Source organism: Vombatus ursinus, unplaced genomic scaffold, assembly GCF_900497805.2.
Source record: "Vombatus ursinus unplaced genomic scaffold, bare-nosed wombat genome assembly UNPS02009205.1, whole genome shotgun sequence".
In the NCBI taxonomy this organism is placed as follows: domain Eukaryota; kingdom Metazoa; phylum Chordata; class Mammalia; order Diprotodontia; family Vombatidae; genus Vombatus; species Vombatus ursinus.
In genome coordinates, this window is record NW_020948983.1 from 35,394,527 (window position 1) to 35,420,084 (window position 25,558).

Genomic DNA, 25,558 nt, shown 5'->3' on the forward strand with positions numbered 1-25,558 from the left:
AAGGAAGGAAGGAAGGAAGGAAGGAAGGAAGGAAGGAAGGAAGGAAGGAAGGAAGGAAGGAAGGAAGACCTAGAAATAGGAGATGAAGTATTGTATCTTTGTATCTGATGAACAGCAAGTGGGCCAGTGTGGCTAGGCAGGAGAGTTTCCAGTATTTTGAGCACTTGAGGATAGGAAGGGATTTTACTATAGTGTTGGATCTATTTCACTCTTACTCAGAGCATTGGCATATTTTGACCATCTTCTTGTTGTTCAGTCGTTTTTCAGTCAGGTCTGACTCTTCATGACCCCATTTGGGGTTTTCTTGGCAAAGATATTGGAGTGGTTTGCCATTTCCTTCTCCAGTTCATTTTACAGATGAGGAAATTGAGGCAAATAGGGTTAAGTGACTTGGCCAGGGTCCCATAGCTAGTAAGTATCTGAGGCTGGATTTGAACTCAGGAAGATGAGTCATCCTGACTCCAGGCCTGGCACTTTATCCGCTGTGCCACTTAGCTAACCATCTTTACTTGTTTCTTAAACTCAGGCTTTGAATAGGATCAAGTTTAGTCGTTGATATTGTCAGCTACACTTTACTAACAATACTGTCCCCCTGTCCTGGCATGTAGAATCCTCTCAGCCTATAGGTATCTGTTTAATCAAGTTATAAGCAGCATTCAAAAAGGGATCATTGCATCATGGAACAACATACTCCTTTGGATCTCCCCCATTATGGAATAACCATTCCAATGTTTCTCAGGAACTCCACCATGGGAGCTGAATAAGTTCTGCAAAGTTTGGGATGTGGGGCTCTTTTACTGCTTATAATATCAAGCTTGATCCCAAGAAATAAAACAAGAAATCCATATGTTCCCTCACTTGCATGTGTCTCAGTTATGTCATTTCAAAAATGACATATCCAGAGCAGCTGCCTTTAGGAATTTAGCTCTGTTGAGTAAGAGTATCAAATGTGGGTGGCACCCCAGATTTAGAGCTGCAATGTCATTTAGAAAGCTTTCCATCCAACCACTTCACTCTACAGACAAGAAAAAAACTGACAGATGAAGTGATTTTCCCAAGTTTACATAGGTAGCAAGTGGCAAACCCGGGGGCATTGGACTAGCATTAAAGAACAGGGATTCTAGTCCTAATGCCCCTAAGAAGCTGTGTGGTCACATGCAGATTGCTTAATTTCTTCAACTGTCCCTTCCCTCATCAATAAAACTAGGAAAAGATACCTGGCCAATGTACTTTACAGAATGATTGTAAATATCACAGGAGATCAGGGATGTGAAAGAACTTAGAAAAGTAGAAAATGTTGACTAATGTGGAAATATGTTTAATATGATTGTATATGTTTAGCCAATATCAGATTGCATGCTGTCTTGGGGAGGGGAGAGGGGAAGGAAGAGAGAAAAATTTAGAACTCAAAATCTTATAAAAGTGAATGTTGAAAACTAAAAATAAATAAATAAAATAATGTTTAAAAAGAAAGGAAAAGTAGAAAATGTCATATAAAGATAAGGTATTAATTTTGTGTATATAACTTCTTGTAAACAGGTCCATACAAGAAGGTAAACAAGGAGTTGGCTGAGTGGGCTAGTCTACTTTCCTTAGATCTTTGTTATTTACTTGGGGATTGAAAAACAAGGCAAAGGATAAATTTCCCTGTATCGACTCTTACTGCATATATTATTACCTATGTAAGAAAGTTCTGCTTTTTTTTAAAATAATGTGACACTGATATTTGGGCCCACCCTATGGAGAATATGTATTTTAGTAGTTTTTCCAGTCATGAAGATGGATTTAGCTGGATAGAGCCACATTCACATACTTCTGATAGACACAAGTAAACACGTACTTGTAGACAACACAAGACACATACTTGTAGACACAAGTAAACCCAGATGGAATCAGTACTATATGGTTACTTAATGGAACAAGGCTAAATAATGAAGATAGAATGCTCACGCAGTGGATAGAGCACTAGGCCTGGAGTCAGGAAGACCTGAATTCAAATGTGACCTCAGACATTTACTAGCTATGTAATCCTGGCAAGATACTTAAATCTCTGTTCTCCTCAGTCTCCTCATCTATAAACTGAGGATAATAATATTACTCCCTTCCCAGGGTTTTCAAGAAGGCTAAATGAGATAATAACTGTCGAGTGCTTAGCACCATGCCTGGTACATAGTAAGTGCTACATAAAGTCAGCTGTTTATTATCAGTAGTATTAATACTAATTATTACTATTACTTGGCTTCATGCACCCAATATCATTAGATCCTAGAACCCAGAGAATCATAGATCATTGAGTATTAGAGCCAGAAGGCATGTTAAAGATCATCCAGTCCAACTTACTCATTTTACAAAGGAAGAAATTGATGTCCACGGTTGCACAGGGAATAAATGGTAGAGTTGGTATTTGAAGACACTGGGCTCCAAATTCAATGCTATTTCCATTCCTCCTTTCCACACTGCTTCCCTGACAACCACAGAAAGTACCCAAATAATGAGCACTGACCAATAGCTCCTTCTTTATCCAGATTATTCAGGTGATGTTGGCTTGAAGAAGGTGGAATTTGAGCTAAGAGTTCAAAGGAGGCTGGAGAAGCTAAGAAGCAGGGGTGAGGAGGGATGGCATTCCAGGCATGGAGGGCAGAGGGGGAAAAAGCATGGAGGCAGGAGATGAAGGAACAGCCAAGTAGACCGATGTGTCTGGACTGTAGAACAGCCTGTATTGTGAGTACTTCAACATAGGAAGGGTTTTTGCTATAGACATTCTGCTTTTCAGTCCCACTATGTAAGGGTTCTTGTGGATCTTGACTTGAAGCCCCTTCTATTATTGATGAGTTTAAATCTATTTAGATTCTTGGCCCTGCACCAAGGTGCCCTTGACTTTCTTTCCTAACTGATTTTCCTCAATAGGATTTTTAGTCTTTCATAAAAAACTGAAATGAGTGACTGGGATTCAAAAGAAAAATCCAGCTCTACTGCCAGCTTCCAAGCAACCCACTTGTCTGTGCAAGGCCCCTGGGCTATAGGAAGCATCACCCCCTTTTCCCTTTTTGCAGATTACTCCCTCCTCTGTGGGTGTAGAGAATCTTCCTCACCGGGGCACAGGGGCAGAAGTCAGGAGGCTTCCCTTCATTTTTCACCTTTACCCACCGCAGGTGTGCTTTCATTTGGGTAGCATTTTGTGCTCATAGGTAGCCATTCCTCCTGCTCATTTCTCAGTTGTGTCTGTGGTCTCACCGGCTGCAGAAATCAGTTCATGTCTTTGTTTCCTGTGCCTCCATTAACAACCCCATCCTATACTCAGCCAGTAAGCAATAGGTTTCTGCTACATTTTTCTCAATTAGGAGGCCATTGCCTTTCCACCATAATGTTATTGTGAGGAGACTGGTGATCAGAGTCCTTGTCCTGCAGGCTAAATGGCAGATTGCTTTTCTTCATTTGATTTGTCTTCTGAAATGAAATTTGTGTGATTTCCCTGTTAAAATTTCCCCACATGTTTATTTGGCAAGGTAAAGAAGCCAACTGATCTGTAACTAGGGTATAAAGACTTGGTCTTTGCCTCAGGGTGCCAAAGGTGCCTGAAGGCTAGGGGGTAAATAAAATTCCTCCCTTCAGAAATCCTCTGACTGGTCTCTCACTATATAGCATCACTGCCTTTATTCCATGTTGACTACCACCAGCCCCAAGCCTTCTGTCATTGTTATACTCTCCTGGAGCTCACCTTTTTGGGATGCCTTGCCCCCGCCACACCCCTATACCCTTCCTCCCACCTGTCCCTTTTTACTTTTTTCCTAGCAGGTTGAGAGTTTGGGGAAATGGGGCTCCAGATAGATGGTATGGGAGACTGACTATACCTGATTGTGGTAAACTGCTTTCCCCCCTCCTCCCCACCCCCCCTACACACAGCTAAATTTGCTCTAGATTCCTGAATCTCTAGTTATAGCTCTGGACCCAGCCACCCAAAAGTTTTGACCTCTATGTGATGCTTTGGATCAAAGAGCTATAATTTCTGTGGGGATAATTTTTGCACATTACCTGTTAGGGAATACTATTGGTCAACTCTTTAATTAGGTTGTCATCAACATTTACATTGTATTGTATACAAATTGGTCCTCACCAGAAAAAACAGAAAACTGTTTTTTGAAGATACGAATTTTTCATCAGCTATAATTTCCCCCTACACCATTTAGGGTTTTGAAAAGGTTCCTTTTCCTCCCCACATTCCAAGTTCCAGAAATGAATTTTTGAATTGTTAGAGTTTTCAAAAATGCTGTCTGAGAACAGCAAAGTATCAGATAAGCTAGGACAGCAATTCTTTCCAAACTGGTGCTTAGGCACTGAAGTATAGTTATAGAAGTAGCTATTTACTTACAAAAGACCTTTTTTATTGTCCTTAGTCATTTTCTGTTTGTTTCCTCCAACTGAGAAAGATACAGTATTGAAGTCTAAGTAAGTGTTTCCTGCATTTAGGCCCCATTTCTTCATCTCTCTCTGATCCTGTGGTGATCTTATACTTATGACTTCACACTCCAATCCCAGGGAAACATGTGGGTTATCACCAATTTCTAAGGTAGCTTGCAATGAGCTAAGTGTGTCTTTGATGAATGCTGAATTCTTACTAAAAACAGACTGATGTTATGTTGCAATGAGTTTTTTTCTGTTTTATGGCCTTCTCTATAGGACAAGCAGGTGAAGATAACAAAAAAAAAAAAGAATCAATTTAATTGATCAGCTATGTGCTGTCTCAACAACTGCACGAAACCAAGCATTTGATTTCAGTCAAAATGGTGTTAGTCACCTGTAGCAAGTAATTTCCTTTTAATCTTTAATCTTCTACAATCTTAGACCACACATAGAAAGCATTGTCCTTTGCATATGGTCTCTCTGAAGAACATTCTTAAATAATGCATGGTATCAGCCAGGTCTTCTGAGGGACAATCAAGAGATTCTGACCAACCTCATCCATTGTCAACAAATTAGGCTGCTTTTTAACCACTCAATGCTGCTTTGGCCTGGATATCATTCATACCTTCCCTTTTACATTCAAAAACTACTCATTAAATTAAACAAGGCAAAGTATTGTGAATTATGGTTTCAAATACTACAAAGATAAATAAACCCGTAACCTATGCCATCACAGAAGTTACTATTTAGCCAAAAAAAATGAACAATGATTAATGTTGATGTAATACTACATGGATACAAAACGTGGTCTAATTTGAGCTTCACCAATCCAATGAGGGAAGCATGAAAATGATCATTGGTCACATTTTATAATAAAGAAATCAAGACCTGGAGAGGCTAAGTATGAGTCAAGGTAGGACTTGAGTCCAGGTGTTCTAATTCAAGTCATGTGATCATTTCACTAATTTTTTTTCAACATTCACTTTTACAAGATTTTGAGTTCCAATTTTTTTCTCCCTCACTTTTCCCTCCCCAAGATGACATGCAATCTGATATAGTCATGTACAATCATATTAAACATATTTCCACATTAGTCATGTTGTGAAAGAAGAATCAGAACAAAAGGGAAAGACCGAGAGAGAGAGAGAGAGAGAGAGAAGAGTATGCTTTGATCTGCATTCAGATTCCATAATTCTTTCCCTGGATGTGGATAGCATTTTCCATCATGAATCTTTTGGAACTGACTTAGATCATTGTTTTGCTGAAAAGAACTAAGTCTATCAAAGTTGGTCATCACACAATGTTACGGTTACTGTGTGCAATGTTCTCCTGGTTCTGCTCACTTCACTCAGCATTAGTTCATTTAAGTCTTTCCATGTTTCTCTGAAATCTGCCTGCTCATCATTTCTTATAGAACAATCGCTATAATTTTAAAAAAACCCGATGTGGTATAATGACCTCACATTCAAGAACATCTAGGTTCAAATCCCACTTCTGAAATATGTTGTTTTATGATGCTTGGCAAATCCCTTTACCTCTCAGCACTCTTGGCAACTCCCTAAGATTATAAGACATAGAGACTATAAGGTACCTATCTGCAATGGTAGAGTTTCCCCATCTAGGAGTTCTGTATACCCTCTCCCAAAAATCACAGATCCAGTACCTGTTACTATCCCTTTAAGGGCTACAAAGTGCTTTGCACTCCTTTTCTCAGTTGATCCTTACAACCCTGTACAATAAGTAGCATGGTTATTATCATCCCTATTTTACAGATGGAACCCCTGAGGCTGAGAAAGTTTAATTGACTTATCCATACTATTTTAAGAGAGGTTAAGCTAGTAAGTGTCCAATACTGGATTCAAACTCAGCCTCTTCCTTACTCTAAATCCAGCGTCCTGGATAATCATGAACAATTAGGTTTAAGCAGCTCAGCAATCAGTGGTAGAAATGGAAGGAGAAATACAGTTCCTGGGCTTCTTAGCTCTATTAGCATATACTTGTATTAGCATACACTAACATTTGCTTGGACCGCATCAGTTACATCATTTCTATTTCTGTGATTCGGCAGAATATGAGTAGCAGCTTAATCACAGACTATCTTCTGTTCTCACAATCCAATTTAAGTCAGAGTGTCCTTTCAGGCTGATTTCATGGCCCCTAAGACATTTAGGTTATGTGAGTCAACTTCATTTGTCTTATTTATTTCAATTCTCTTCAATCATTCTTTTTTCTTCTCTTCATGATATGATGTGTTTTAATCCATCAATCAACAAGCATTTCTAAACATTGGTTATCTGCTGAGGACATTGCTAGGTGGTAAGATACAAAGAAAGAAAGGCAACACTTCCTGTTTTAAAGGAGCAAAATTTGGTTTCTTTTTTTTCCTGTTTTTTTTTTTATTCTTTCATTTGATTTGAAGATGCAAGGAAGAGGCAATGACTAAGGTGAATTTTCATTAATCTCTGTATCCTTGAATGGGCTATTTCATCCATGTGAGTATTCCCTTCAATGGTACATATTATTACCCATCCATGCCTTCTCCTACTGGGAAACTCTTATCCATGCCAGAAGGAAAGATGGAAACAACCATTTATTAAGTACCACTTAACCCTATTTGCCTCAGTTTCCTCATCTGTCAAATGAGCTGGAAAAGGAAATGGCAAACCACTCCAGTGGTTTCATAGCTAAAATGACCAAACAACAAACAACAAAATACCCAAAAAGCAAAAGTAACAACTCTAAGCATATTTTTGCTTTACATATTCACACAAATAATTTTGCATGATGATAAATGCATGTACTTTTTAAAGTTGTTGAAAATAAGAAGAACATTCCTGTGCAAAATGCTGAGCGACCTTAAAGATTAGAAAGCTTAAACCATGTCAAGTGCCATTGTTGTTGCTTAAATCTTTTTTTTTTTAAGTGAGCAGTGTGTTTTCAATTATCCTAGGTTTTATAAAAGCCTCTAGCCAATCAAAGTATCTGGAAGTGTGTGGTAAGGATTTGTCTCCTGAAGGTTAAGGCTGGGTAGTGCTTTGGACAGAAAAGAAAAAGGAATTTGTCAGAGGGGAATTAAGAATGAAGGACACATAAGATAAGATTTAGAATTTGAGTAAAGCAGTTTGGGAAGAGAACCTGAATTGTCTTTCCTGGTCCAGAAAGTCCAGAAATATAGAAGAGGCAACAGTATGGTTGAAAAAAATGTTTTTACTCCCTAGGTGGCTAAGTCCAGGATGTGGGATACCAATGACATAAGGTAGCACGTCTGAAGTGTTGCTAATATCATTGCCCCTGAGAAACAACTTGGCACAGAGGAAAGAGGATCAGCCTTGGAGCCAGGAAAACCTGAGTTCAAGTCTTGCCTCTGATTCATCCTGGTCACGTAATCAGTTATATGAATAACTTGCTTGGGAAAGTGGTTTACCCTACTTATGCTCTGGGCAACAGTCTCAGACTACATATTGTTGTGAAGATGCCAGTCTGAATTGGTAGAAGTCCCCTCATCTTGGAGTTCCCTAAATCCATGAAATTAAATGTCCAGTCCCTGTACTTATCATAATGTATCACCTATGAGTGTTGGTATGCTTGTGAGGCATATAGTTGGCTAGCTGTTAGTCATCCCTTTCTTTTCCCTCCTTCCTACTGAATAGAAGAAAATTGAATCTTTTGGGGATATTTCCTGGGAGGTTGAGGAATGATGTGATTTAGGGCATGATCTTTTCACCAGGTCACTTACACCCCCTACACCCTTTCTCTCTAAAGATTTCATCAGTCATATCCTGCTACATTTAGCTCAATTTTTGGCCTAAGGGAAATTTAATGGCCCTTCTGTCCCTTACTCTGTTGTATTGTGGCAGTTATTTAAGATAAAAAGTTATTAGTACAATCACAATAGATTCCCTGCCTTAATTCAAATTTGTGTTCATACCTAGCTTAGCATTTTGTGTTTGAAGCAAAAATCTTAATTCAGTTAAAAATAAGCAAGCAGAGTGTGTTATGGTGTCTATTACTAGATGGGCATTGGCAAGGGAAGTTAAGTAAAGAGTGGACCTTTAAAAACACATCCTCAGTCCTAAAGATGTGGGTTCAACTAGTAGTCAGCCAAAACCGACTCTGCTTATCGGGTATCAATGACCTTCTTCATTTTTTTCCTTACGTCTGTCCTTCCAGTTTCTCTTTTCACCTGTTTTCTTGCCACTGATTCTTTCCTGCTTAGCTCATTAAGTCCTGAGCAGGGCTGAGGATGGTTCCCCATTGGTGCTTCTGCTCATTTTCCACTATTCCTTCTCAGTCTTTGTCTCAAAAGCTGTAGGTATTCCTTTAAGAATGCCCAGAGATGACTCAGGTGTGCATTCCTCTCAAGAACATCAAGAATCACACATCACTCTTCGAACTGAGAGGACAGTACCTGTACCTGTGAACTACAAATCCCAGGATGCCATTCAGCTCTCAAACCCCTGTTATAATAGTCACACAGGTTCAACTTTCCCTATTCTATCAGGCAGCAAAATATAAAACCTCTTGTGTTGACTTTCATCAAGAATAGCTCTCCCACGTGGACTTCCTCATAGGAAGAGAACCTTTAGGCTTGTGCTGTAGGTTGGGTCAGAATCTCAGATTCCTTCCAAATCTCAAAACCCAAGCTCCTTGAAGCTATTTTGTTTGTTTTATTTTTCATTTTTTTCTCATATTTCCAGTGCCTCAGTACATGCCTTGTGGGAGATGGAAGAGTTTTTACATTGGAATGCCTCACACTGATAAAATAAAAAATGTAGAATCCATACCATTCCCAAAATATAAATGAATGAATGAATGAATGAATGAATGAATGAATGAATCCTAGTCCCTAGGATGGTGCCTTGCATGAAATAGGCAATAAACAGATGCTTACTGGATTGAGTTGGATATAATCCCAAAGTGTTTTAAACCCTAGTTTAGGAAAGAAAGTATTTGGAAGTACCCTCAGATTTTCCATTTGTTACATTTTCTCAAGCTGCTGGCTATCCACCTCCCTGTTAAAATTTAGGCCCCCAAAATGGGATTTTTGTTTAGAAGTGGCCCATGTTATCCTTTCAGAAGGACTAATAGGGATGTTTCATCTCTGTTAACAGCAGTGCTGTCATCCATCAGACTAGATACCAAATATTTTGAAAACATGCATGATTTCTATGCTCATTTAGAAGGAAATGGTTTTAACAGGTACCAAGAAAATGCTCTCTGCCTTTCCCCTTAGAATTTTACAAGTTAGTGGGACCTCAAAAGTTGCCAAGCTCCACTTTTCATTTTACAGTTGAGGAAATCGAGGCCCATAGAGAAATGAACATGGCTGAGGTCAACACAGCAGATATACCACAGAGCTAAGACTGTAACTCCAGTCTCCTGACTCTTAGTCTTAGTGTTTTTTCTGCCATCCCATGCCATCTTCCTTTGGATGGTAGTGAATAATTTGCATTTGTTTTAGTTTTGTGTAGTTTGTGTCCTTTTGGAAAACTGAACCAAGTTTTCTTGCAAAACACAAAAATAGGGTGGAGAAGGGGTTTGAAGTTGATAAAGCATAGCATCTTTAATAATCTAAATATTCTTGCCTTCATTTTTTCATTTCGGTAACTTCTTAACAACTTAGGTACAAGATTCTTAGAGAGGCTATCATGTTTCATCTGCGTGTACCATAGTGTGAAATACCTTGCTGTTTGACCTTAGAGTCAGAAGAGAATACATTTAGAATAGCCCCCAACCTCAATTAAGACTGCAAATGCAAAATTGTTTTAGAAGCTATACTTTTTAAAATGTCTGAGGTGGAGAGTGAATGGTGGTGGTTGTTATTGTTGTGGTTAATCATTTTCCCTAAAGCCATTTCAGCCTTTCTTTCCTATTTTCATCTACCTTATGCCACTCAGTCTCAGCAAGGCTGCCCAGCTGGTGCTGTGGTTGTATGTTGCTTAAGAGCATATTTTAAAAACCTTTTTCTGGGCTTGGCTGGCTGACTGGCTGACTGACTGCTAAATTCAAATTGATCCTTTTCCCTTCCTCCCTCCAGGGTCCTCCACTCCTCAACTTCTAAGTGTGAATCAGTAGGCAGGAGGTATGGCTGAGAAAGGCAGCAGGTGGTCACAAGTCCTGGAAGGAGGTTGCTTGCGCTGAAACTGTTTCTCTAGGCCACTCTATATTCTGTTGCCTCATTATGCCTTCTATATCCTTAGGAAATCAGAATTTTATGAGCTTTGAAAGTCCTTTTGGATGAAAGAGCTGGAAACATTGGGATAGCCTTAGGATCAAGATAATTACAACCCCTTTCAAATAGGACCAAGAGAGGCCAGACTGAGCCTTTTAAAAAGCATTGTCTATTAAGAGTGCTGTAAGTTAGTGCAATTAAACATGGAAAAGAAAAGAGAAGTCTGGGAGGAAAACAGAGGCAAGAACCTGAGCAATCTGTCATATGCTTAATAGAAAAGAAAAAAAAATTTCAATGCAAACAAGGCCCAGTGAGGCTTCCCTCCACCCTTCCATGAGATGATTCTCAAGTTTAATGATTTTCACGTCTAATTCAGTGAGAAATTAGTCACCAGGTATTAAGACAAAAGCAGGCAGGCTCCTGCCTTGGTGAGGAATCCTTCCTGCTGAAGTGGACCTATCTCTGGCATAATTAAAATGCTTGCTGAAGTAGAAAAATATAACATTTCATACATTAACCAGTTTTTCCTCTTTTAAAGCTAGTTTCCCTCTCCCCCCCAATCCCTAATCTTGCTGTCTTTAGTCAAAGAACAAAGGGTTACTTGCACTGAAACAAAGAGGTGGAAATCTGGTTGTGCTCCGTAGGGCCGTTTCCACGTCCGAAACACGACTCCTGGTCAGAGAGGCTAGGGTCCTGCCCCAGCCTGGGAAGACAGAGCGTCGTTCATCTCAGTGGGGACTCAGAGTTGTGAGCTGGGCTGTCAGACTGATCGTCAGAATTCCAGTGGATGAGCAAACAAACAAGTGGAACCCACAGTTAACATTTTTGTAATAAGAAACAGTTTACAAAGGAAGACTCTAAATGATGTTTTTTAAATATTAGGGCTTTTTATACTCAAATCCAGTGTTGTCTTTAAGAAGATCATATGAAGAGTGCTGGGTTTGGATCTGGGAGTCCTTGGTTCAAATTCTAGCCTTGCTGCCTGTGTATACTGGGCAAGTTACTGACCTCTGAACTGGCCTCAGTTTCCTAATCTGCAACATGAGGATAGCCTCTGAGGTCACTTCTAGCTCATAAGCTATGATTCTATTAAGCTATGATTGTCTACGCACATTCTGATGATGCTTAAAACATTGTGGAACTCCTCTCTGGGAGTTAACAAATTTACAGGGACAGTTTATAAGTCAGATAAGAAAACTTGAGTAGTGTAGAAACAATAGAGTTCTGTACTCTGAGTTAGGTGAGACCTGTGTTTTAAATCCCACCTCTGACATTTACTCATTGTGTGACTATGAACAATTTCTCTATGCCTCAATTTCCTAATCTCTAAAATGGGTATACTGATACCTAGAATACCTATTTCACACAACTATTGTGAGGCTTAAGTCAATATATCTGTGAACCTTTTTGTAAACCCTGAAGTTCTATCTAAATGTCAGCTGTCATGACGTACCTTAGAAATTATAGGATCCAAAATTTAGAGCCAAAGAGGGCCTCAAGGTTTAATCTAGTCTCCTCATTTTACAGATGAGAAAGCTGAGACCCAGAGGCTAAGTGACTTGCTGAATGTCACAAAAGTATTATGAGGCAAAGCCAGGATTTGACTCCAAATCAAGTACTTTTTCCCCTAGACCATGCTGCCTCTCATCTTGTCCAAACTGCTCATTTCACAGATGAGGAATCATATAATCTCAGAGTCAAAAGGAAACTCAAAGATTATTTTGTCCAATCCTTAACCAATACATGAATTCTGTCTATGACATCCTGGACTATCAGTTGTCCAGACTCGCTTTGAATATCTCTAGGAAAAAAAAAATCATTATTTCCCAAAGCAGTTCGTTCCATTGTCAGACAATTCTTATTAGGAAAATTTTCCTAATATTAAGTCAAAATATGCCTCCCTGTAACTTTCTCTCATTACTCCTAGTTCTTCTCTCCAGGACCAAATAGAATAGCTGAAAAGAGCCTCGGAGAAATCCAGTGATTTGGCCAAGGTCATACAGCTTGTTATTGATGAAACAGGCATCCTAACTCCCAGTCTAGCTTCCTTTCCTTTGCAATCTCATCACCTCATAGTCACATCTGGTTGCTTAGCAAAATTGTCAATGCCACTTTGGAGACAAAGTCTGGTAAAATGAGGTAGATTTATCATTTATTATCTACCTCATTTTACCAGACTTTGTCTCCAAATTACTTTTGGATATTTCCATAAATTAAATCCATCCTCGAAAGACAAAGATTTGCTACCGTGGAATGTATTCAGATGAATGTGCCTCACAATCTGAAGACAACAATGTTCTCTTTTCATTACATCCAGGAACAGCTGAGACTGAGAGTGATAAACAGTAACAAAGAGCTTGCATTAGTATAGTTCTGTAAGGCTCATGAAACACTTCCCTCATGACTATCCTGTAAGGTGGATTATATAAATATTTTTATCCCTACTTTTCACACAAGGAAACTGAAGCTCAGAGAGGTTAAATGACTTTCCCATAGTCACATTGCTAGTGATTGGGATATCTGGACTCCAAGACAATAGAGTTCTTTCCACACTACTATTCTGCCTGCCACTCAGACACTCTCAGGAATAAACCAACTGACCAGATGATAGGTGAACATAGAGCCAGAGAGAGGCAGCAGGAAGGACAGGGTATCTGTCATCTGCTCACTCCCCTTCTGCTGGCTGACAGGGATAGCACTTTCTAATTTCCATCCTCCAGGCCCAGCCACAGAGAAATGTTCTGCTGTGGACCATTTGTCAGTATTTCATTAGACAGCCTAGCGGTTGATGTCTTCAGCAATATCAGGTGTTTTCTCATATTAAAAGTGCAGTTTCTCCTCCCTCGGGTCTTGAAAAGAAGTTTAATGAGCCTACTAGTTTCTTGGTTGCCCCATCTCTTGGCCCCCACAAAGGATTCCTCAGTGGCTTATTTTCAGACCTCAAAAACCCAACAGCAGATCCCAGGATAGTATGCCACAGACAAAAACACATTTTTCTCCCATTTCAATCACGTTTCCAGAGTGTTTTAGCTGACTTTAACAATAAACCCCCATCCTGACCACTGGTGGGAGCTCAGGGGAAAAAAAATGGTGTGGCTTTTTTTTTTGTATTTTCACATTAGTGATGTAAGTGAAAATAAAAACCTATAGAAGGAACCATCAGAAAGAGGAAACAAAACTCAACAGAAGGAAAAAAAATAGCAATTCAACTTCCATAGTTCTTTCTTTGAATGTGGATAGCATTTTCCATCACAAGGCCTCTGGAGATGTCTTAGATCCTTGTATTGCCAGGAAGGGTTAAGTTTATCAATATTAGTCATCACACAACATGGCTGTTATTATGTACAACATTCTCTTGGTTGTACTCACTTCACTCAGCATCAGACCATACAAGTCTTTCCAGATTTTTCTGAAGTCAACCTGTTCATCATTTCTTACAGCACAATAGTATTCCATCACATTCATATACCACAACTTGCTCAGCCATTCCCCAATTGATGGGCATCCTCTCAATTTCAAATTCTTTGCCACCACAAAAAAAAAGCTGCTATGAATATTTTTGTACATGTGGGTCCTTTTCCCATTTGTATGATCTCTTTGGGATATAGCCCTAGAAGTACTATTGCTGGGTAAAAGGGTATGCACATTTTTATAGCTCTTTAGACATAGTTCCATATTGCTCTCCAAAATGGTTGGATCATTTCACAACTCCACCAACAATGCATCAGTGTTCCAATTTTCCCACATCTTCTCCAACATTTATCATTTTCCTGTTTTGTCATGTTGGCCAATCTGATAGGTGTGATGTGGTACCTCAGAGTCATTTTGATTTGCATTTCTCTAATCAATAGTGATTTAAAGCATTTTTTATATGACTATAGATGGCTTTAATTTCTTCGTCTAAGAACTGTATGTTCATATCTTTTGATCATTTATCAATTGGGGAATGGCTTGTATTCTTATAAATTTGAATTAATTCTCTTTATATTTTAGAAATGAAGACCTTATCAGAGACTGGTTGTAAAAATCCTTTCCCAATTTTCTACCTTCCTTCTAATCTTAGTTGCATTGGCTTTGTTTGTGCAAAAACTTTCCAATTTAATGTAATCATAATTATCCATTTTGCTTTTTGTAATGTTCTCTATCTCCTGTTTGGTCATGAATTCTTCTGTTCTCCATAGATCTGATAGGTAAACTATTCCTTGCTCTCCCAGTTTGCCTATAGTATCAGCCTTTATATCTGTTCATGAACCCATTTTGACTTTATTTTGGTATATGGTGTGAGATTTTTGTCTATGCCTAGTTTCTGCCATACTCTTTTTCAGTTTTCCCAGCAGTTTTTGTTCATGTTGTGGTGTGTTGTTTTTTTCTTGTGGTTTTTCCCATAAGGGTTGGCATGAATCAGATCCAAGATCCACTTGAGTTATCAGTCACTGTCAATAAGCTATGATAGGAATAAGAAGCATGATAAAAAATAAATAAATAAATAAATCAGTGCTAGTTGGCTAATGATTACTCTTTGCTCTGATATTCCTTGCAGTGATTCCTAAAGTGACAAAGCATCTGTTGTCTAACCCTGTGTTCACCTGCATCGTCCTGGCAGCCTGTATGGAGATTGCAGTGGTGGCTGGCTTTGCTGCCTTCCTGGGAAAGTACTTGGAACAGCAGTTTAACCTCACAACTTCATCAGCCAACCAGCTGCTGGGTGAGTGGCCCTCCCATCCTAAAGCCAGGATGGCTGTTTATTTAGTCCTCCACGGGGGAGGAGCCACAGTAAGCAGGAGGAGAAGAGAATTCTTTGACAATTCCATCCAACAAGTTTAACAATGCCTACTGTGTTTTAAACACTTTGCTCAATATTGGTGGCAAAGGAGAATATATGTAATATATAATGCAATTTAATTCAATAAATATTTTAAATGCCTTAAAAGCACTTTGTTAGACATGGGGACACAAGGATAAAAATGAAAACAGCCCCTGTCCTCAAAGAGCTTACATTCCTGCCCCTTTAAATAGTTTCAAAAGTTTATTCTTGAGATAGGACTTATGCACCTGAAGCAATTACAGAATGATCTAATAGTAATAGCTAATATGCATATCGCCCCTACAATGGGCAAGACACTGTGCTAAGCCTTTATGAGTATTACCTCACTTGTTCCTCACAACAATCCTAGGAGGTAGGTGTTATTATTATCTCCATTTTATAGGTGAGGAAACTGAGGCAAACAGAACTTAAATAACTTGCCCAGGATCACGTGCTAGAAAGAGTCTGAGGCCAGATTTGAACTCAGGTCTTTGTGACTCCAGGCCAAGGCCCTATCCACTGCACCACCTGGCTTCATCTGTGGGATAGTAGACTGAGAGCTGACCTGAAGTCAGGAAAACTGGAGTTTAAATCTCCTTTCTAATCCACACTGTTGTTGTCACCCTGGAGAAGTCACTTACCTTCTCAGTGCTCTAGGCCAATGGTGTCAAATTCAACTATAAATGGGGGCCACTAATCTGTACATAAGGATCCCTTTGGTCTGTATGTTGATGTAGTTTTTAAATGTAATATTATATATGTTTTATTGTATTTTCATTCATTTTGTTCAATATTGCCCAATTGCATTAATCTGGTTGAGGGGCACCCTAGAATGTTGTGGCTACATGAGGTCTGTGCTCCATGTCTTTGACTTCTCAGCTCTAGGCTCCTCCCTAAGGCTATAAGTCTCAGAGAAGGTGCCTACATACATTGGTTGAGCGACTTTCATTGCCTAGGAGTCCCCTATATCCATGAAATCACATGTCTAGTCCCTATCCGTATCCTAGCCTTACAAGATAGTGAATAATCAAGAAGTGAAAGGTAACATAAAAAAATTAAGTGCTACTGGGAAACAGGAGTTTCAGGAATAGTAGAGATCAGAGTGAACTGGAACAGTCAGGGCAGACTTCGTGGGGAAAGTGGGGCGTCAGTTGGGTCTTGAAGGCAAGGACAAATTTGGACAGGCAGAGATGAAGGGGAAGGGCATCCCAGTTAGGGATACCTACCAACTCTGGTAAAACCCCAAAGGCAGGAAGGAACATGACTCGTGCGGAGGACAGTGAAAAAACTGTCCATTGTGAAGAACAGTAGAAAATAGAACTGATGACTAATATAGAGCAAGATTATAGAGGGTTTGGAAAAGGTCAGGACTTCATACCCGTCTATTTTTAAGAGAATATTTTGACTCAGCTCTCAGCAGAGTTCCTTTTCTTTTCCTCAACAATCTGTACCACAATAAACCAAAAAGAGTCTAAGAACATTGCACAGAATGTTTATAAACCTCATGCACTGGGAACCAAAGGCAAATTAAAGAGGCTCTCACTTCAAAGAGGCAATCACAAAACACAGCCCTTTTCTGTCTGAGAAAGCGGAATGTGTCTTTTCCTTTAATGTTGAGTTTTCTAACACTCTGTCTTCACATTGTTAGACTTGAGCCCCCAGGCACAGAGGAAGACATGGTACATCACCTCCTGATCTTTTCTCTTCCTTTCTTTGAATTCTTCTTGCTTTGAAAGGGGTACTTCCACTTCAGGCTGCGTGTAGCTTCATGATAGGTCCCTGCTCTTCTGTTACCAAATCAGTCATTAGAGTTCTGGAGGAAAGGTCAAAAGAAGAATCTCAAGTCCTTGAGCCTGTGTAACACCTGTTCTTCCCACTACTAGTTTCAATGATCAGAATACTATCAAAGGTAATTATTTTAGCCCATAGGGATGTATTCCAAGAATCCTAATTCTTTCAGCAGCCCAAGAATGTGACTGCCATTTAAAGGATCCTCATAAATTCTTTTTTTTACTGTGATCAACTTAGTGGCATCATGCCATCTGGATTAAAAAACACAAGAGAAAGGGTACCAGAGTAGGCTGGCAATGGTTATGGGCACAAAGAAAGGGAATCATAAGTATAAGGTGAAGCTCCAATGGGAGTATATTCTATTCATAGCTCTCATGGACCTGGGAGACAACCTATTCAATCTTCCCGAAGCAGCAGTGCCCAGCTCTGGGCAATACCACAGAGCCATCAACAAATTGGACAGAGTTCAGAGCACAACATCAAAAATGATTAAGGGCCTGGCAGGACTGATTTATGAGAGAAGATTAAAAGGACTAAATCTGCATAGGTTAACTTAATGAGGAGAGAGTTGGGAGGAAAGTTATGATAACTGTCCACAAGTATTAAGGAGCAATACGCTTCAAGGAGAGGGAGTAATTGTTTACGGTGGCTCAGAGGGAAGAGGACGTTAAGTGGTATTGGCAGAGTCACTAAATAATACCTTCTAAGTGCCCAGAGGGCTTTGGTGCTGTGCTAGGTACTATTGAAAGGAAGATAAACAGATCTCAGTCCTGATCTTCAAGAGTATTTTTCTGGGCAGCTACGTGGTGCAGTGGGTAGAGCACCAGCACTAGATTCAGGAGGACCTGAGTTCAAATCTAGCCTCAGATACATAACACTTACTAGCTGTGTGACCCTGGGCAAGTCACTTAACTCCATTGCCCAACCAAAAAAAAAAAAGAGTATCTTTCATTCATGCAAGTAGGGTCAGCTCATCGTATCTGTGCTAAGAAGTTATGGTGGGAAAATTATGATATAAATAGTCCACAATAGTGGAGAATCTGAAAATGTTTGACATTTGTCAATAAAACTATTCCAATATTCTGTGACCTCATTAATATAGGTACTCCTTCCAATCCTCCAATGATACAGATCACAAACCCATCCATGGATGCCCATTCTGCATGAATCTTGGCCATATCACACAAAAGGAGTCCAAAATATAATTATTATGGTATTAGCTAGCATTATATTATTTCTGCCTACCTACTTATGTGATATTTGATTTGATATTGAAACTAATATACATTCCTCTAGTATATACACCAGCCAGTTAATGTGGAAAGTGGCTCTAGGGGTATGCTAGTACACAAGGTGAAGCCATCCTAGGGTCAATTTGTTACAAATTGACCCTAAGCAATATTGATAATCTACAGGTGACTTTTATATAAAAATAAGGTGATGCAAAACAGAATAAAGTCAAATACAAATGATTATAATCATGTATTTATAGTGTTTGTAAAATCATGAATTTAGAGTTGGAAAAGACTGCAGAGATCACCTGGTCCAACGCCTTCGTTTTATAGATAAGGAAACCAAGCCCCAGAAAGGTCATATGATTTGACCAAGGTCACTCAGATAGTGAGTGACAGAACAAGGATTTACACTTGAATCCTCTGCCCCCAGATCTGCCCTGCACCATGCTGCCATCCCAAGTGCTGCCCTCCCAATCTTTACAAAAAGTAACTTGCCTGGAGCAAGTGGGTGGCTATGACATATGAACCATTTTTTTTTTCATTTGACCTTAAGGAAGAGTTGATTTTTTTTAAACTCTATAAGCTGTCAAATTGTCTATCATCTTGGCAAGACTGTCATATGGTATAAACCACTCTTTTTGTGGGTGGTACCTTAGGCTGTATAGGAAACTGAAAAGTCATTCTTCCTGATAAATTGGAAGAGAGATAACAAATTCAAGTTGGCCCCCATGCACGAGGCAACATGACAGAGTGGGTAGAACACTGCCTCTAAATTTAAATCCCACATCAGATACTTTCTAGCTTTTTAATACTAGATTCATCACTTAACATCTCTGTGTCTCATTTTCCATATCTGTAGAAGAAGAGGGTTAGACTTGATGGCTTCCAAGGTCCCTTCAACTCTAAATCTATGCTCCCATGATCCATATAATCCAAATATATAAGCACTGTGAGCCTTTATCACCCCATGACATATTCTTATCCTTTCACTTATACACTATTTTTTCATTTGCTCAGTTGCTCAGTATTCATTTGCCATGTGGTCTCCATTATTCTCAGCATCAGATTTGTCTGGGTGATCATGGCACCCAGTCTAGTGCCATATAAACGTGGAAGCTCTAAAAAGTGTGTTCAAATGTTAAGAATGATGACACAAGATCAGTCATTGAAATTATTATTGAATGCTTGCTGGTTTTTATATGGATATGTTTTTAGTTTGAGCATTTATATCCCTAGTCCTTGCTCTTCTAGACTGACACCATTCCTATTTCTAATCTCTTTCTTCCGCTCTATTCTAGGGATGACTGCTATCCCATGTGCATGTCTGGGTATATTTCTAGGAGGTCTTCTTGTAAAGAAGCTCAGCCTGTCCGCTCTGGGAGCCATTCGGATGGCCATGCTAGTTAACCTGGTGTCTACAGCTTGTTATGTTTCCTTCCTCTTCCTGGGGTGTGACACAGGTCCTGTGGCTGGGGTTACTGTTCCCTATGGAAATGAGTAAGTACTAGAAGAAATTGAACAGGTATGAAAGAATGAATGAAGCAATGAAGGAATGAATGAAAAAGCATCAATTAAGCACTGTATGCTGGGCTCTGTGCTAGAAGTATAAATACAAAAGTAGGACAGTCCCTGCCTTCAAGGTGATTACCTTCTAATAGAGACAACACATAGAAGGGAATGGTGGCCAGGGGAGATTGATTTGTCAAAGAAGTTGCAGGTATTACAGGTGGAGCAATGGGGCAATGTTTGGTATGCCTCTTCCCCCTCTCATGACAGTGGAACTCACTGCCCTGGCTTGTGTACACCATCTATGTTTCCATTAACGGCGCAGCAGAGAAGAAGCTGTGTCTCCTTCTGTGAGTGTGAGCGTGAAGAGGGCGCATAGTTTCACAGGATCATAGATTTAGAGCTGGAAGGGGCTTTAGAGGTCTTTAAGTCCAACACCCCTCCTATGACATGTCAGGAAACTAAGACTGAGAGCAGTTCACTGATTTGCCCAGGGTGACACAACAAGTAAGTATTTGAAGCAAGATTTGAACTTGACTCTTCCTAACTGCAAGCCCAGGGCACTATCCACTGTGCCACCAATACCTCTTCTAAATATCTCCATGGAACAAGCAAGTCTTTCATACCCTAGGATATTTTTCTTATATTGTAGTTTATTATTACCTTCAAGGCTGACAGCACAGATTGCACCAAATCCTGAAAAATACTGGAAATTGTCAATACTCCTGACACTACCTGGGTGACCTTGGGCATGTCACTTAACCTTCCTGGACCTCAGTTTCCACTGTGAGTTTATAAATCTGTAAAATAAGGGCATTGAACTAGATGGCCTCAGAGACCACTTCCAGCTCTCAATCCGCAGTCCCATCATTTATAAAGCAATGTCTTCATTTCTTAATGGTTTTCCTTTTCAACTTTCTTCTCATCATCCTAAATCTTTGGACAGTCTTTTAGACTAATCACTGTGAGAGGGAAATACATGGAATGGCATTACCATGTGCAGTACTTGGGGTCTTTCCTACTCATGAATCCCCCCTAGAAAACTATCTCAGGTTCTAGTTATTTTGTGGATCAGAATCTTCTCCAAACCATAATTCACAAGCTCTTACTAATGTGTTTGCTTTAACTAATCAGCCAGAGATTACATTTGACTCCAAGTAAAGGATGTAATGAATTAATAGTAATTAAATTAGCAATAGAACTTTCCCACGATTAAACTGAAGCTCACTTCCCTACAACTGCATAACCATTCACTGGGAAGAGTGGAAACACATAAAGATAACACACGGGATATACATATGTGGGGACTCTGGGTGGCCAGGACATATATGTGGACAGATTATACCACTGATATCACAGAGCTGTCAATGTCATTGTGCTGCTCTCTTCTAGGAAGGCTCCCTACTGGGTGGCAGGTCTCCACTGCTCCTCACCAGGCATCATTTATCCCCTCCAGCTGGTCTGCATCTATCCATCTATCTTCAGGGCCATCTAAGTCTCTGCTGTGTTGGGTGGGTTATTCCTCTGTCAGCCAGCTCTTTCAACTGTCTCCACCTACCTTTGGAGGGGGGAAGAAGGGAGAAGGGAGGTAATGTGGGCTATAAATCTGTAAGCCTCTTTCCAGCAGAAAAGGGACATGGCTCTATTTAGTCATCTCATTCATCCTGCTTTGAACCTCAGCTAAAGCCTTCAGTTAAGGTACATCTTGAGGGATATCCACTGCTCTCTCCACTATCCACTAGAAATACAGCTCTCTTCAGATAATTTTAAGCCAATAGGTAAGAAGTTCTTGTCAGCCAAACTGTTCACAGCAGATACCCAGTGTAAAATCACGTCTGAACTCTCTTCTCTGCTTTTTCCTCAGATTTCCTCAGTTCAACTTTTGTCTGACTTATGGTCACAATATAATTTGCCCAGACGTCAGCAATTCCAGTCTTTAGTATCATAGGCCTTTTACTCCTCTATTTAGATGTTTATTTAAATATTTAGAGTGCTGAATAGGAAATCAGAATACGTGGATTCAAGCCCATGACTTACTAGCTTTGTGACCTTGGGCAAGTCATCTTAACCTTTCTGAGACTCAATTTATTCATCAGTAAAACAGAAGTAATCATATTTGTTCAAGGTCATTCCCAAGATGGTTGTAAGGATCAAATAAAATATTGGACATGAAAACACTTGATAAGACATAAAGTCTACACATATAAAAAAGTTATTAACACCATTATCTCAACAAAACCAAATGAATAGATTATTTCTTTGGTCATTTATGTGGAACCCCAAAGCCAAAGAAGGTATCTTGTTCCAGGAGTGAAGCTACAAGATGAGACATTCTTGGCCATACCAATGGCTATTTCAAAAGATAATCGGTTGTCAGAACAGAATAGAGGTGTGTTTGCCTCTACAGAAGCTTTAAGAACTCTATCCTTCTTTTCCCCCATTTTTTCTGAGTGACAAGTTCAAAGTGACATTTTCTTTGTATGCTTTATAGTTGGTCCTTTTTTGGGGGGGGGTGGAGAACAGTATAACAGTATTTACAGATCAAACCATAGAACTTCAGTTTGGATTATTGACTCTGTCTTGAATTCCCCCAAGTTCAAAGAGCTGACTTGTAGGTAGGAATAATGCCACCTAATCTTTTCTAGAAGAAATGCAGTGGGGAGGATGAGATGAGAGATTTTTCTACTTGGAACATTTAATAACCCCTCCTAACTTATTATCTCTTCTCATTTGCTTTTCACTAGTAGAAAGAAAGACATCAACCTTGTAATTCTTAATAAAAATAAATAAAAGTGAAAAGCATCTTAAAATATTACTTATCCCAGGGAAATTGAGGATTGTTGATCAGTCATCAGGTACTTGTTGAGATTCATTTGTGTTCACTGCTTTCCTGGGCAATGTGAGGATAACAGCAGTAGTATAAGACCTTGTCCCTTTCCTCAATAACCTTATTATCTCACTTGGAGAAACAAAGTTAAAACACACCAAACCATAATGAAGCAGTACAAACTAGCTAGTAATCAAGTGTATGGTGCACAGTTATGCAGGGCAGAGACAGAAAAAATGAGTTAAGCTTGAACAAATTAGGGAAGGCCTTCTTTATGGAGAAAGTAGGATGTGAGTTGAGCCTTAAACTGATAGGATTTGGATGTACAGGGGGAAAGGAAAGGGCTTTCCTGCATGAGAAACGAATATGAATCAAGACACAGCATTAGGAGTGAGCAAAGAAAGAGAAGAGACCAAGCTGCCTAGATTATGTATTTAAGGAATCTTGGAAGATCAAACTGGAAGGGTAGGTAGGGTGGCATCAAATTAAGGAAGTAGTTAGGCTGAAATTTTTTTAAATCAATTTGAAGTGATTATACCTCCATCTATTTGTGATACTGGTTCCAATTCTTATTAATTGTGTAATCCTGGGCAAATTACTCAGCCTCTCTGAGCCAAAATGCAACACCCACCTTCTCATTGTTATAAGAAAAGTGTCTTGTAAATATTAGTATTATATAAACATGAATTATTGATGTGAGTTATTTTGCATTTTCTCTTACAGCTCAGCACCTGGTGTAGCTTTGGATCCCTATTCTCCTTGCAATAATAACTGTGAATGCCAAACCGACTCTTTCACGCCAGTCTGTGGGGCAGATGGCATCACTTACCTGTCTGCTTGCTTTGCTGGATGCAACAGTACGGTATTTGTGACTTATTTATTCTCCGGATAGGGTGAAGGAGTGTGGATTAAGAGCTGCAGCTTAAGCGGCAGCCTATACCCAAGGTGATGGTTGACTGCCACAGGAAATAAGGAATCAGTAGTTATCAGTGGCTCTTTTTTATCCTCTCCTGTGATGTAACTTTTTCTCAATCTCATCCCTGCTTTGATTAGGAGACTCTATTAGTAGATGGAAGGACAGACTTGTCACTCAAGTTTGTTTACTGAGTGACTTGCACAGAACCAAATTGGGCTTCTAGATATGCCAAAATAACTTCCATTGACATTATTTCAGTAATCTAAGGATTAATTATTCCAAAGGTTGGGCTGTTCTCTCCATCCACATTGATTATCACCCTTGTACACATTTATGGATGCCTTCATGTGTTGCTCTGGGTGAGAAAATTCCTGGCTCAAGAGCTAAGCTTCTGATGAAGAGCCTCTTTAACCTAACTTGGGCTGGTCCACAATACCTGGAACATAGTAGGCACTTAATAAATGTTTATTGACTGATTTACTGATTGGTCCATATCTTCAGATGACTCAGAAGCAGTCTATCAATTGGCCCATACTCGAAGTGTTTCCAGCTTGTTGTAAGAAGTGTCAAAGCTTCCATACGCCACCCTCATGACCTTCAAGAACACATATTCATTCTCATACCATGATGAGGCTTAAGAGTAGGATTTTAGTGAACCAGAGGATCCATGGCCACTAGTATTATTCAAGGTACAAGTCAAAGAAAGCTTTGTACCAAAAGCCAAGGGAAAGAATTTTGGGCCATGTCTTCTAAAACAACCTTTGTGCTCACTGACTTTCCTTTTTTTTTTCTTTGCTCCTGGATTCCCCATCTCTTTCTGTCTCCTGTTCCTTGTATTTCTCTTCTACTTTTCATTGACAGCATTTGCCTCTGTGTATAAGGGCTGAACTGAGCCATATAGGACAATAAAAATGGAGAAAGGGAGACCTATTTCTTCCTTTCAATAAACTAACTGTTGAATCACTTGCCCCTTCTATCTTGTCACCTATCCTCTTTGGATATAGGCAAAGTCTAGCAGTAATGCTAAGTGGCCATTAGTCAGAAACAAAGAAAATAGGGATCATTCATCTTAATTTTCTAAAAATTAAGTTTCTCCTTGCTTTAATGTTTGTATTCTTGGCTTACTGCTGCTGTTACCATTTTTCAAAAAGTAAGATAAATCATTTTGGGTGGGGAGGAAGCTATTTTTCAAATAAGATTATAAAGCAATTTCTCTGTGTGGATAAAAATGAATGGAAAAAAAGGATTGGGTTTTGGGAATAGGCAGAATGAAAACACCAGTTATTATTTTCTGTGACAACAATTTCATTAACATTTTAATATCTGAAGAGTTATGTTGCAAATTAGTCTTTGTTATTGTCCTGTTGCAAGGATTAAATTGATTCAATATGTGCTACTGTCCTGAGACTAAAATAGTGTCTATTTCAGAAAATTCAGTGACCAAAAAATTGTCTGAGAAAATGTACTTCCCCTGATCTTGCATATACATAAAGTCTTATTAAATAAAAACTTAACTGGGTCCAGTGGTTGCTTTCAGTTGCTGAAACAGCAAAGCAGCAGAATCCAATTATCCCTGATCTGCTTTGCCCTTCTTGATTCCTGAGACTGTAATATATTTCTGTTCCTCAGCTTACCGCTTAAATTTTCATTTCCACACACACCTACCCCACCCCAAAAGAAATTCTGCTTTTTCCTTGAGTTTTCTAAAAAAAATACACTACATTTTATTCTGGCTGGGAAGATTAATGTAAAAACACACAGTAAAGCAGAAGAAACTTCACCTTCCAAGACAGGAGGGGAAAACTCCACTTCTCCACTAGGATGCGTTTCTCCCACCCAGTTTCTGGCAAGGAGGGGAGCGACCTGAATGCCAGCCTCATAATATTTAATTCCTAGGGAATAAACA

At 39.4% G+C, this 25,558-nt stretch overlaps 1 protein-coding gene across 5 annotated transcripts in view; it reads left to right on the forward strand.

Moving 5' to 3' along the window:
* The window catches only part of SLCO3A1 (solute carrier organic anion transporter family member 3A1), a 375,411-nt gene that overhangs the window by 316,583 nt on the left and 33,270 nt on the right, over window positions 1–25,558 (forward strand). For all 5 annotated transcript variants that reach the window (XR_003568231.1, XM_027851706.1, XM_027851707.1 and 2 more), the window contains exons 5-7: window positions 15,114–15,278; window positions 19,702–19,900; window positions 23,460–23,598. Coding sequence is in view for 4 of the 5 variants with exons in the window: in XM_027851706.1 (XP_027707507.1) it covers window positions 15,114–15,278; window positions 19,702–19,900; window positions 23,460–23,598 (503 nt within the window). In the remaining variant the exon portion in view is untranslated. The remainder of the gene's footprint in view (window positions 1–15,113; window positions 15,279–19,701; window positions 19,901–23,459; window positions 23,599–25,558) is intronic.